The sequence below is a fragment of the Zalophus californianus genome, chromosome 17 (genome assembly GCF_009762305.2).
Source record: "Zalophus californianus isolate mZalCal1 chromosome 17, mZalCal1.pri.v2, whole genome shotgun sequence".
NCBI classification, from domain to species: Eukaryota; Metazoa; Chordata; class Mammalia; order Carnivora; family Otariidae; genus Zalophus; species Zalophus californianus.
This window is the reverse complement of record NC_045611.1, coordinates 1202143-1216302: the sequence shown is the minus strand read 5'-3', so window position 1 is coordinate 1216302 and position 14160 is coordinate 1202143. Positions and strand designations below refer to the sequence as shown.

At 48.4% G+C, this 14160-nt stretch overlaps 1 protein-coding gene across 7 annotated transcripts in view; it reads left to right on the top strand.

Moving 5' to 3' along the window:
* Positions 1 to 14160, top strand: part of ZC3H18 (zinc finger CCCH-type containing 18) — a 60391-nt gene that overhangs the window by 5980 nt on the left and 40251 nt on the right. For 6 of the 7 annotated variants that reach the window (XM_027618557.2, XM_027618551.2, XM_027618554.2 and 3 more), the window contains 3 exons: positions 1269 to 1837; positions 10058 to 10142; positions 10775 to 10843. In XM_027618557.2, the coding sequence (XP_027474358.1) occupies positions 1283 to 1837; positions 10058 to 10142; positions 10775 to 10843 (709 nt within the window). In that variant the 5' untranslated portion in view covers positions 1269 to 1282. The remainder of the gene's footprint in view (positions 1 to 1268; positions 1838 to 10057; positions 10143 to 10774; positions 10844 to 14160) is intronic. The other variant, XM_027618558.2, reaches the window with a different exon arrangement.

Below are 14160 nucleotides of genomic sequence, written 5' to 3'. Positions count from 1 at the left end.
GGTTAAGATACCATCTCTTGGTATGTGCATCTTTAAACACAGGTTCTCCTTTCAAAAGTATAAATTTGAAAGATATATTTTTAGTTTTTAGTTATATAAATGCATAAAATAATTCTTTAAAGTATATAATTTCCTGTGTGTGTTTCCAGATCTTGCTGAGATACCAAGCTGCATAATTGTGACATACATTATTTTAAATTAAAATTTTGAAGAATCAAGTAAACGCTGAGCCTTTCACTGTCCCTCTTATTCCAAACTAGTTCAGCAGCGACCTGCTCCAGGCCGCACTGGTGAACGCTCTCTGGTGTTGGTTTAGTGCATATACTCCTGTCCCACTCTGCGCAATTTTTACATTTAAAACAAAGGGAACAATGTCCTGTCATTGGGCATGGAGGTGGGAAAATGAAAAAATGTCCACTATATGATTATGTCTAGCTTAGTAAAAATAGAAAAAAAAAAATCTTCTAAAATGACGGTCTTTTTACATAGGAAACTACTCAGATACTTAAAATTTTCTGCCAGAGGTCTTTTCCGTGACATACTATGTTAGAATGATAGTTCTCCACTGTTCTGTAAGATAATCACAGCATGCACGGATGAACGCCACCTTCTAAGTGTCTGCTGGTGGCCCCGACATACAGATCTGTGAGAAGGCCCAAGGTCTGCATTTTCAAAGATCATCCCGAGTGATTCTGATGGGGCGATCGCAGCCATACTTGGAGAAGTGCATTCAGGAACAGGACATAGCCCATGACCTGGGGACAAGGCCGGCCAGGGTTTCTGCTCCAGACCCTTGAGGGCGGCTCCAGAAAAATAGCAGCGTGCCTTTAGTTTGGTTGCCTCATTCCATAATGCAACTTTTCTGGAATTTTAAAAATAATTTAAGAATCCAAAAAGCTGTCCCTTGCAATGCGTATCTTATTGCTCACTTTCTGTTTACCTGCCGGGTTGTGTTTGTGACAAGAAGTACTCCAGGTCTCTGCTGGATAGCTGCAGATGTGAAGCACTTACATACAGCTTAGGGAGTACTTGCAGCCCTGTGGAGGTATTGTGTGCAGGGCCAGCCAGCGTCCTTCCTGCTGGGACAGCCAGCAGCGGTGGTCTGTGGAGTGGGGTCTGGGGTTTGGAGGAGCCGTGTGGGACCAAGAGAGGTGCAGGTCCTGGTCCCTCCTGCAGGTCGGGAATGAGAATGGGGCCAAGAAAACCAGGCCAAGATTGACTTTCTGTTTTGCTAACTGCTGTGCATCTGTGTTCTCTCCCTTGCGCAGAACTGTGGGTACCGATGGATGTGGCCGAGAGCCCTGAACGGGACCCTCGCTCTCCGGAGGACGAAGAAGAGGAGCAGCAGGGGCTCTCGGACGATGACATTCTGAGGGAGAGCGGGTCTGATCAGGATTTAGACGGAGCTGATTTGGAGGATGGAGGCAGTGCCGCCCCGGGACTGAGCCGGGGGGAGGAGGAGAGTCACTCTGACGAGGAGGCTCAGGACCAGGAGTCCGAGGCTCACGGTCTGAGCGGGGGCCCCACGAGCCCCCCGCACGGGGGGGAGGAAGAGCGCACAAGCGACCTGAGGGACGAAGCCTCGTCCGTCACCAGGGACCTGGATGAGCATGAGTTAGACTATGATGAGGAGGTCCCCGAGGAGCCAGCCCCCGCTGGCCAGGAGGACGAGACCGAGAAGGCCGGTGCCGAGGACGAGGAGGAGAAGGGAGAAGGAGCTCCTGGGGACGAGGGGGCTGCAGGCATTCACAGCGTGGAGGACAAGGAGCCCCTGGAGACCGCCAAGGAGAAAAACAAGGAGGAGGATGATGGGGAGCTCGACGATGGGGAGCTTGACGTGAGTGCCCGGGCTGCCGGGGCTGGGACGGTGAGGGGAGCTAAGGCGTCCAGGAGACAGGACGCATGAGGGCTGGGAAGTCAGGACTGTTCTGGGGGCAGTCACTCTGGTAGTTAGGGAGTGCCAAAAACCAAGGAGGGGGACCAGGCTAGATTCAGAAAACTTGGTTCTGCCACTTGGTAGCTGGCGGAAGTTTGTGGACCCTCCCCTGTCTGCTGCTCCTGGGTGGAGTGTATTAAAATCCCTAACCCTGATTTTGTTTACTTGAGCTCTAGGTTTGTGTAACAATTAAAAAGATCATTTCTCTCTTTCTTTTTGCTATCTTTAAGTAATACTTGAGGTCACATTCTACTAAAACCATCGTGGATTTTCAGTTCCTGTTAAGTTCTTGAGACTGATGAGCTCCAGAAGCTCCCTTTAGGTTTTGTCTGTTCTTCTAGGTTATCTTTGTCCCTAAGCCCGTCCTCTGGCAAGGGTGCCGGCTGGGCCGAGCGTCTTTGGAGGTGTCCCTGAAAAGACCCTTAGGAATGGATCATAGGGGGTTGTGCCTCCAAACACCTCAGCCTTGGATCAAGCCATCACACTTTGCTATAATTTATTTAAATACTCTGACTTTCAGGTTACAGAGAAGGTAACACTAACATATCCTCTCAGACACGGATGGGTTGGGTTTTTATGATGTATAATCCTATTGAAAGGACTGTGATCATGATCTGTCTCTCTTTTTAAGTTTTTTATTTTAGTTCCAGGAAAGTTAACATAGAGTGTAGTACTAGTTTCGGGTGTACAACAGAGTGATTCAACAGTTCCATACATCATGCAGTGCTCCTCAAGACAAGTGCACCCCTTCATCCCCATCCCCTGTTCCCCCAGCCCCCCACCTCCTCCCTGCTGACCGTCAGGGTGTTCTCTGTAGTTACGAGTCTATTTCTTGGTTTGCCTCTCTCTCTTTCTCCCTTTGCTCGTTTGTTTTGTTTCCTAAATTCCACGTCTGAGTGAGATCATGTGGTGTTTGTCTTTTTCTGACTGATTTATTTCATTTAGCATTATACTCTCTAGTTCCATCCATGTTGTTGCAAATTGCAAGATTTTATTCTTTTTTTACGGATGAGTAGTATTCCATGGTGTGCCTACACCACATCTTCATTATCCATCATTTATTGATGTACACTTGGGCTGTTTCCGTATCTTGGCTATTATAAATAATGTTGCAGTAAATGTAGGGGTGCATGTATCCCTTTGAATTAGTATTTTGTGTTTTTGGGGTTAATGCTCAGTAGTGCCTTTGCTGGGTCATAGGTTAGTTCTGTTTTCAACCTTTTGAGGACCGTCTGTACTGTTTTCCAGAGTGGCTGCATCAGCTTGCACTCCCACGAACAGTGTAGGAGGGTTCCCCTTTCTCTACATCCTTGCCAACATCTGTCGTTTCCTGACTTGCTAATTGTAGCCATTCTGACAGGTGTGAGGTGGTATCTCATTCTGGATTTGATTTGCATTTCCCTGATGGTGAGTGATATTGAGCATCTTTTCATGTGTCTGTTGGGTATTTGTGGGTCTTCTTTGGAGAAATGTCTGTTCATGTCTTCTGCCCATTTTTTAATTGGATTATTTGTTTTTTTGTTACTGAGTTTTATAATTTCTTTATATTACTAACCCTTTATTGGATATGTCATTGGCAGATATCTTCTCCCATTCCATAGGTTGCCTCTCAGTTTTGTCGTGCAAAAGTTTTTTATCTTGATAAAGTCCCAGTATATTTTTGCTTGTTTCCCTTGCCTCTGGAGACATATATAGAAAAATGTTGCTACAACCGATGCTAGAGAAAGTACTGCGTGTGCTCTTCTTTAGGATTTTTATTGGTTCAGGTCTCACATTTAGGTCTTTAATCCATTTTGAGTTTGTTTTTTGTATATAGTGTAAGAAAATGTTCCACTTTCATTCTTTTGCATGTTACTGTCCAGTTTTCCCAACCTCATTTGTTGAAGAGACTTTTCCCCATTGCATATTCTTGCCTCTTTAGTAATCATTTTTTTAAAGATTTATTTATGTATTAGAGAGAGAGAGAGTGCTTGCTTGTGGTGGGGGGAGGGAAGAGACAGTCCTAAGTAGACTCCCCACTGAGCAAGGAGCCCTACGTGGGGCTTGATCTCGAAACCATGAGTCAACCAACTGTGCCACCCAGGCACTCCTTTTGTAATCATGATCTTTAAAAAAGTTGAGTTTTGGGGGTGGGGGGAGCCCAAAGTCCTGCTGAGTAATACTTTTACTCAAAGGAGTTGAAAGAGGAATAGAGCACATTGAAATAATCAGGGGTTTTTTAAGTACCCCAGGGAAGGAGATGCTGCCTGTCCAGGAGTCATGGCAATGAAAGGTGTGTGGAATAGGTCTCACAAATGTTTTGGGTTGGAGGAGGGAAAAGGTTGCTAGTGAAGCACTTGCCATTGGTTCATGGTAAGCACCACACTTCTTAGTTGGCTGCTGGTACATATGTGCTCAGTCCATTTCAAACCGTGGTGGTGGGGCATGGCTATGCCTGGTAAATTTATAGGGTTTTAAACATTGCTTATCTAACTTTGGTTCACACGAACAGAACTTTGTGGGGGGGGGGGCGGGTATGTGCTTACAAGCTCAGAATTTTAGATCTTTTATCTTTCACAACTAAGTTAATAATCTTTGCTTGGTATTTTATTTAAAAGGGTATTGTCAGGATGTGATTATGCAGGTGTCCTTAGGTTTTCCAGCTATGCGTCCCTTCCAGTTTTGGAAAATGTACCTCTACCACAGGGTCACCAAAGGGAAGAGATGCTGTGAAACTCAAGTTCATCAGTTTGGGTGAAATTTTAGGCAGAAGATGAAGTTATTGGTTGAGATTGCCTGTGAATGTGGTTTCTCAGTGTCACAGAGTGAAAAGCGTGGCTTTGTTGCGTCCCAAGAAAATGAGGAGGGAGCTCCTGATTACCAGGATGCTATGGCCCTGGGGTCCTTGGCAGCCTGTGTCCCATTCAGAGAGGATCAGTTGTGAGTTCTTGCTTCAACTGTTGAGTAAGTCTTAGGGGGAAATTCAGCTCCTTTCCTACCTTTCCATGGTCATATAGGGTCAGGTGTCTCCCTACAGGTCCTGGAGAACCCTGCTGTCCTCGCACCAGCGGGCTTGCCACTACTTAGGTGTAGTCGTGTGGGACCTTGGGTTGAACTGAGCCAGCCCTGGAAAATGCCCGTTGTCTAGAAATTGGCTGGTTCCCTAGAAAAAGCATGTGGAATAAAAATCTAGTTTGTCTTTCTTGTGCCCTCAGATCCTACCATTGGTTGGCTGGCTGGCTGGCTGGCTGGCTTTGCTGTCCATCGCACCTTCTTGTGAGGGGCCCCCAGCCTAGTTGGAAACAGTGCTGCTGAGGAGACCTGAGTACAGCTTCATTCAGCTGTGCAAAACCAGCCTCCCCACCTCCCCGCGCCACAGATGGTGCCTCTTGGTCTCAGCCCCTCTGGGCCCTGTGATGTACCAGGGTCATTGTACTGTTACCAGAGTGACCGGGCAGAGCAGGACCTGTTACCCCCCTTGGAGACAGGCAGACCTCAGCAAGGGGAGGGCGAGGCACTGTGGATGTGACTCAGAGCCTCACAGGAGCACGGCTGCCCTCCAGGAGCTTCTCTGCCGATTTCTGCTCTGGGCCCTGCCGGCTGCACTCCCAGCTGCGCCCCACCCTCTGACTGTCAGAGGTCTGCGCTTGCGTCTGGGAACAGCCTGCTCTCACCAGTCCTTTGGCTTGATCCCCTTTAGTGAATCCCTGCAAAGTAGCCTCTGGCCTCATGGAAAGTATACATCCCAGAGGGTGTTTTGGCTTATTGCTTTCAAGCCCGCTCATCAAAAGTGAACTACCTGGATGCATTATGAGGAGGAAATGTGCATTTTGGCTTACACCTCAAAAATATGCATTCACTGATGTCCCTGAGAGTTTCTTTGCCCAGCACGCTCCCTGGGACCCAGAGCACCCCCCCTCCACCCCCCTGTTGCCTGCCTCCTCTCTGCAGCCTCCCGGCCCTGAATTGCCCAACAGCTGAATGAAGAGTCTAAAAAGCCAAGTATTTTTTCTTCTGTCATAAGACATTGTCCTGCCTTTTTTCTCACTTTTAGATTTTGGGTCACTGGGACAGGTGACCTGATATGCGGTGGGGTCACCCCCACCGTCCCCAACTTTTCTGCCCTCTTGGTAGTTTTCCTGATGATGACATCAATTTGTGCAATAAACCCTTAAAATTCTTTTGTCTAAACCACACAATTTGTGACTAAGACCTTGAATGACCTTTATATATGTTTGGTGTGCTGCCAAAATACCCTTCCCGTGCAAATACCTTTCTGCAAGTACCGCTTTGTGGTACTTGTAGGGGTGGGGTTTTGCACACAGCGTGGGCCAACTATTTATGGCACCTTGGCTTGTTTGTGGAGTGGGGGCCGAGGGTCCCTGACATCCAAGCCCCAGGGAGCCTTAGTTAATCCGTAGTCTCTCACCTGTTCTGGAAGCCACACTTAACAGCAGACTCACCTGTGGCTTGGTTTCTGCCTCTGCATCTCTCAGAAGAGTGGGTGGAGCCCACCAACATCAGCTCCTACCGTGTGAAGGTCTTCCTTTCTCCTGCAGTTGCTGGGTCTTGCCAGAGCCATTCCTTCCATCTGGGTTTGACGACCACTCGGATACGTATTTGTGGGTCTTTGATTTTGACTTTTCCGACTCGCGTCGTCCCATCTCTGGTGTGTTTCCTTCCCTTTGTGTCAAGGGTGCTGTCCCGTGTTTAGACGCACCAGTTTGCTTCTGGCTGGACCACTGGGTCCTCTCCCTGTCTCCCACTCTCTACTGTCTCTGCCTGCAGCCACATGATCAGGTGATTCAGGTAATCTGAAAGAATCCGCATGCATTACACACTCACCATGATAGCCACCAACAACTGAGCGGTGTGAATTTGACTTTAGAATCCCCTTTCTTGATCTGTGTTTGCATGAAACTCTGCAAGATTTAACAACTCATTTTAATTTTTCATCAGTTGAAAAGCCATCATACTAAATGGTTCGTTGAAAATTTCGGGATATTATATTGCCGAGTGATTTATTGATCTTGTTTGTTTTTTAATTAAAGGGGAGACCATAAACCCAGCATAGCACCGGGGACAGCTGTCCGTCTCCATCCTAGCAGGTGTGGGGGCTGGGGGGCAGCGGCCAGTGGGCGTTCTCCGGGTGGATGTTCTATCGCGGGTGCTTTACCGTGCGTTGCTAGGTCTGTTACAGAGCGTTTTCAGCAGCTGCACAGAACTCCTTTATATGGCTCATATGACTGCTCACCAGTCTGAAGATGGGTGGGTGGTTCTCCTTTGTGCTCTGCCAAGTATTAAAAGTCACAGCTTTGCAGAAATACCTCTTTAAATCTGATCTAGTGCACTTGCTGTGAGTCCTGACTGCAGACCTGCTCTCCTCATCGCAACTCCTGTGCCTTAATTTCCAAGTGAAGCAGAGAGATTTGAACAGGTTGTAACCTTTCATAAGAGTTTGTTTTCCTAATGACCATGAAGAATCTGCTCTCCATTTGAGCTATGTAAACACCACAGGAAGGTGTTAGCATTGTGATCATCACTGTGAGGACAGTTGTAAAAAGAAGATGCTAAGAACCAGAGGAGAGCGCTGCTTTGTCCCTCGCATGAAGGAAACACATTTCCTCTGAGACGTAAGGAAATCAGCCTGTGGTTTGGGAAGTGGGGAGGTGGTGCTGGTGCTCCAAGGGGACACACTTCAGTTAGAAGATGAGTACGTTTGGGGACCTAAAAAAGTCCTTGAATAAATTATTTAATCTTTTTCAAAGAAAATAAGTCATCTTTTAGTTCTTAAAGGATATAACTTTCCAGCATTTGTTCTTTTCAGTATATAAAATGCCTTTTTTTTTTTTTGAGATTTATTTATTAGTGCATGTGTGCGCAGTGGGAAGGGGCAGAGGGATAGAGAGAGTCTCTAGCAGGCTCCATGCTGAGCATGGACCCCCAACATGGGGCTCATTCTCACAACCCTGAGACCATGACCTGAGCCGAAACCAACACTTGGACGTTTAACCAACTGTGCCACCCAGGCGCCCTTAAAATGCTTTTTTAATAAGTAAATATTTTCAAGGCAGAAATGATACAAATACCTAAGCTTTAAAAATAAGTCATTGTAAATCCAGGGTTTGACTTCAGTATTTTTTCCTTCAACAAGTGCTTACCATTGACTACACGCCCATTGCTGTGCTTGTACGTGCCACAGTCCAGCCCGGTAGAGCTCCCATTCAGGCAGAGAGAGCCGCGGTGGCCATGACCTGTGCTGCCAGAACCCGTCGCGAAGGGAGCTGGGGGGCCCTGAGGAAGGAGACTCACCTGTCATCTGAAAATGAGATGAGCCGCATGTTAACAGAAGCGGAGAAGGAAGAAGGCGGGCCAGGGTCAGAAAGGTCACTGGGTGTGGGCAGTCAAGAGTGAGTGGGGTGGCACCAGGTAGGAAGTGGCTCCTAGACCAGGTGGAACTGGGCAGTATTTTGGATGAGGGTGATGCTGCAGGAGAGGGTGAGATGCTCCAATGACCCCCACACCCTGCCCTGTGTGACTCCTTGAGTTGACTGCCCTGGAACAGGCTAGGACACGGGCAATGAGGAGCTCCATCTTGGACCTCCCACCAGAGAGGTCAGCAGGGCGGCTGCATACTTGGCTCTGGGCTGTAGGTGACCCCTGGGCCTGGGGTCTCAACTGTGGGGCACAGGTGGGTGTCTGCAGGTCAGTGGTGACTGAGGCCCTAGGGTAGTGGGGGCTGGACAGGGCACAGAGCAGTAGATCACGGCTGTCCTTTGGAATCCCTGAGGGTGAGACCCACCCAGGCTCTGCATCATGTTAAAGCTTGACAGCCGGGGCGCCTGGGTGGCTCAGTTGGTTAAGCAACTGCCTTCGGCTCAGGTCATGATCCTGGAGTCCCGGGATCGAGTCCCGCATCGGGCTCCCTGCTCGGCAGGGAGTCTGCTTCTCCCTCTGACCCTCTTCCCTCTCGTGCTCTCTGTCTCTCATTCTCTCTCTCTCTCAAATAAATAAATAAATAAATAAATAAAATCTTTAAAAAAAAAAAAAAAGCTTGACAGCCAAGGAGCTCTGGACTGCGAAGAGAAGGGCCTGGGTCTGAGTCTGACCTCCCTCTTCCCCAGCCCTAGACTTTTGGAGGATGTTGGTGTTTAATTTTTTTTTTTTTAAGGAGCCACTTTGAAATATACCAGAACATTTTGTTCTTTTTTTTTTTTTTATGATTTTGTTTGTTTATTTGAGTGAGAGAGACACAGAGCACAAGCAGGGGGAGGGGCAGGAGGAGAGCCAGAAGCAGACTCCCCGCTGAGCAGGGAGCCTGACTTGGGGCTTGATCCCAGGACTCCGGGATCATGACCTGAGCTGAAGGCAGACGCTTCACCGACAGAGCCACCCGGGTGCCCTGGTGTGTTTAGTTTTGTTTTTGTTTTTAAGATTTTATTTATTTGAGAGACAGACTCCCCACTGAGCAGAGAGCCCAACATGCAACTCAGTGGATCCCAGGACCCTGAGATCATGACCCAAGCCGAAGGCAGACACTTAAACCGACTGAGCCACCCAGGCGCCCCACAGCATTTAGTTTTAAGAACATAAAATATTTTGGGGCACCTGGGTGGCTTGGTTGTTTAAGTGTCCGAGTCTTGATTTTGGCTCAGGTCATGATCTCACAGGGGGTTCTGCACTCAGTGGGGAGTCTGCTTGGGACGCTCTCTTTCCCTCTGTCCTTCCCCCCTGCATGCACTCTCTCCCTCTCTCTCAAATCAATAAAAATAAATTTGGAAAGGAGCATAAGTATTTTCTATAAATATCGTTTAAACCTAGAAAGTGTTAAAAACCTGGAGTGTAACTGTTTTCTGCCCGGCATTGCTGATGAAGGGAAGTGTGGGGAAACCCTGCTTTGCGCCTCCCTTCCCTACTCCGCAGCGTGTTTTTAGGTGGTGCTCCTGTGTAATGCCTGGGTCTTAGGAGCGGGCCATCGTGCTGGCTGAGGGACCTGAGGTTGTGGACGCTTACGTGAACTGCTGAGCAGCGAAGACACGAGTCTTGTGGGAATGCGAAGCCCTGCGTGTTGGCAGCTGCCGCTGCCACCTGCTGTCTCTGGTTCTGGCGACTCCCTCTGAAGCCCTCTTGTCCTTGTTTCAGGATGATGACCTGGAGGAGGGCGAAGTAAAGGACCCCAGTGACAGGAAGGTGAGGCCGCGACCCACCTGCCGGTTCTTCATGAAAGGTAATGGTCTGAGGGGCCTTGTGTGACCTTGGCTTTTCCCGGGGCTGTGGTGCTGGTTCGGCCCTGAAGCTGTGCACGGCTGTTCTTGGGGCCAGACTGTGACCGTTAGTGGCAGTGGTGCCATCGGTGTTTTGGGGGTCCTTGCTTCACTTGACTGACGGAGCGGGCCAGCCTCGCCCTTTTCACACTTGGGGTACCAAGCCCAGCTGTTTCTAGCAGAACCGTAGCTTTAACATGCCCTTGCTGTCAGGCCAGATGGCCCAGGCACCAGGGCAGTCGTTTTCCCACCTCTGTAAGGAAAGGTGCCACTTGTTTGCTAAATGTGTCGAAGTACACCCTTCCTTTGGAATGGAGGGGCTCTGAGTGCAGCAAGGTCCACTCCCTCTGGGAAGGTGAATGGTGTGAACCAAGTGGCTATAAACGAGCGGGGCCGACCCGGCCATGGCAGCAGGAACCCTGGTGTGCAAGGGTTTCTGTGCCATGTGACAGTAGTCGTCCCACATTTTCCTTGCCTAGGTAGGAGATGTTTGTGTCTGTCCTAGGCTCGCTCTGGCCCTGGGTGCCCTTGCTCGCTGGCCCAGCCTGCGCGTACGGTCTGAATTTCACCAGAGCTTCCTGTACTTCTTTTCCAGATGTGACAGCCTTATCCACTCCTCTTCCACCAATATCACATTCCATACCATTCAGAGGCCAGGTTCAAGGTACAAAGTATACGATATTCACTCTCTGCTCCGGAGGCCAGACTTCTTTCTCCTGGATCCAGAATTCTGATGTGAAGCCAGAAGGAAGGGGGAGGCTCTGAGGGGCAGAGAGCGGTCTTGGACCTCAGTTCTTAGAGGCACTTGATGAGGCTCACGGGAGCTTTGTGGATGGCACGGGGAGGGGGGGACCGTAGGGGACGGTGGAGTCCCCATCTTCCTGAGAGGCCAGGCTCTGCCCTGAGTGGCCCCTGAAGGACCCTCTCCCTACACCCAACATGATGTGGTGCAGAGGGTGCACGGGGACCGAGGAGCCAGTGTGCTCAGGACACAGGTCAGCTCCCTCCCCAGGGCGAGTGCTCCTGGCCTGTGCCGTTTACATGCGGATATGGCTTCTGCCAAGTGGAAACTCACTGGAGGTAGACGTGCGTGTGGTGAGTTCCACTATGCAGCCTTGTGTGTTCTGCCCTCAGGAGGGCGGCTGCCAGTGATGTCGTGGGCAGCATGGTCACCCTGAGAACGCAGAGAAGTTTGTGGTATGTTTTAGGAAGTCAGTTCTTAACAGTTCTTTAAAAGTTTTGGTATTTGAGGGGCTCCTGGGTGGCTCAGTTGGTTCAGTGTCTGACTCTTGAACTTGGCTCAGGTCTTGATCTCAGGGTCCTGAGTTCAGAGCGCACATTGGAGCTCAGCATGGAGCCTACTTAAAAAAAGTTTTGGTATTTGAAACATTAATATTTCAGAAAATTTTAACTTAAGCAGAAGACCTCTTTTCCATAATTATGTGGGCATAAATGATGTCAATCCACCTCTGAAATTTCTAGATTAAAGAGAAAGAGACCAATACGTACATGTGTATGCAGATGTATGTGCACTGTTGTCAAACTGTGTGGTTCAGAATCCTGGCCAGCCCGTCAGGACTAGCCCGGGTCTCCCCTGGCAGGAGGCAGTGCCTTCCATCCACACCAGAGAGATTCCCATCCAGGTGCGTGGGGTCACAGCACTGAAGTTATTTCCAGAATTTAGCAACAGAAGCACACAGACAAGTGAAGTTATTGCTGGGACTGCAAATCAGCATCCTTGGGAGATGCCTCGTGGGCAAGGACTGGGCACCATCTCCAGGGACCCCATGGTCCCCAGGGCCACATTGCAGTAGGAGGGAGGTCCCCTCCAACAGTCCAACGAAATGTTCAGCTTGGGTTTCAGAGACAAAGGCCAGTGGGCAGGGCTTTCTGCAGAGAAATCCGAGGCTAGTGGCAACCGGCCCTCTTTGCAACTTGATTGGGCATAATCAATAACTTGTTTCAGACTTTGCTTTTAAGTATATATTTACCTTTTCTGCCCATACTTACTTGTTTATTCCTCGGAGTGGTGTGATACAGTACAGAAAGAAATTGATTCTTTGGGTGTTTTAGAACTTATCTTTTGCTTCTTTTCTTAGGAGAGTTTTTGGGTGAAAATGTTTTTGTTTACCTTCAGTTTATAAGCTTAGTATTAATTTGAGATGAGTCCGTATAATTTCCATTTATTAGCAAGAGAAGTCACTTTAAAAATAAAATGGAGTTTGTTGCATTTGATGAGATGTGGAGAAATGGAACCTTTACACACTGCTGGTGGGAGCACGAAATGGTGCAGCTGCTGGAAAACAGTGTGGCGGCCTGGGGAACAGGAAAGGGTAGAACTCTCCAGTGATCCGATCACTTATGCTTCTAGGTCTCTACTCACAAGAAAGGAAAACGTACATCCTCACAAAAACTTGTACATAAATGTTCATAAAAACAGTGGTCAAAGTAGCCAACAGGTGCAAACAACCCAAATGTCCGTCAGTTCATAAATGGTTAAACACATCGTGGGCTGTCCACACGGTGGGATGTTATGCCTCCATGAAGCAAATGAAGTGCTGACCCCACAGCATGGATGAACCTTGAGGACATTCTGCTGAGTAAAGAAGCCAGACACAAAAGGCCCCCCTCTTGTGCATTTTCATCTATACGAACCATCCAGCATGGCTCCATAGAGGCAGGAACTGGGTTGGTCATTGTCTAGGCCGCAGAGCCTGGGCAGGGAGGGAGGGAGTGGGAGCGGGCAGTGGGGGTGATGGCCAAGGAGTGCGGAGCTTCCTTCTAGGGTGATGGTTGCATACCTTCTGCATACATACTAAAACTCACTAAATTATGCACTGTAGTTTGGGGTATTTTATGGTATGTGAATTCTATCTTAATTTAAAATTCTTCCTTTTTTTTTTTTAAGAGTATGTGTATTTTTTTTTTTTAAGATTTTATTTATTTGACAGAGAGACAGCCAGAGAGGGAACACAAGCAGGGGGAGTGGGAGAGGGAGAAGCAGGTTCCCCGCTGAGCAGGGAGCCCGATGCGGGGCTCGATTCCAGGACCCTGGGATCATGACCTGAGCCGAAGGCAGACACTTAACGACTGAGCCACCCAGGCGCCCTTTAGGAAAAATTCTTCCTCAGAAAATTTGTTAGTTGTATTTCTATTAAAAGATTTCTGCAGATTAATCATTAATTGCCCAAATGGATACATTGGCGTTTGTGACCACTGACAATGAAATGTACTTAGAAATAAAAATGGAAACTTTTTTTATTTTTTAATTTTTTTTTAAAGATTTTATTTATCCATTTATTTGAGAGAGCGAGAATGAGAGAGAGAGAGAGAGAGCACATGAGAGGGGGGAGGGTCAGAGGGAGAAGCAGACTCCCTGCCGAGCAGGGAGCCCGATGTGGGACTCAATCTGGGGACTCCAGGATCATGACCCGAGCCGAAGGCAGTCGCCCAACTGAGCCACCCCGGCGCCCCAAAACATTTTTTTAAAGGTTTTATCTATTTGACAGAGAGCGCGAGCATAAGCAGGGGGAGCTGCAGGCAGAGGCAGAGGAAGAGGGAGAAGCAGACTCCTCGCAAAGCAGGGAGCCCGACACGGGACTCAATCCCAGGACCTGAGATCATGACCTGAGCTGAGGGCAGACACTTAAAACCAACTGAGCCACCCAGGTGCCCCTAAATGGAAACATTTTTAAGCACCAGTATTTTGTTTGTGGTGTATTTTTACTTCTAGTGTATTTAAGTTGAATCATCAAGATAAAAAGTACTATCTGCAAAAGCATAAATAACATTTTCTTTAAATTGTGTCCTACTTTGGGTTCTGATTGAGCCAGCTGTCAGTACTGCCCATCCGTTCTGTGGGCCAGACCTCATCTCTGCTCCTTCCTCTTCTCCCCCTTTTCTCCCCCCTTTCTTACACACACACACACACACACACACACACACACTTTAGTAATATATGCCTAATGTAAAGTTTACCAT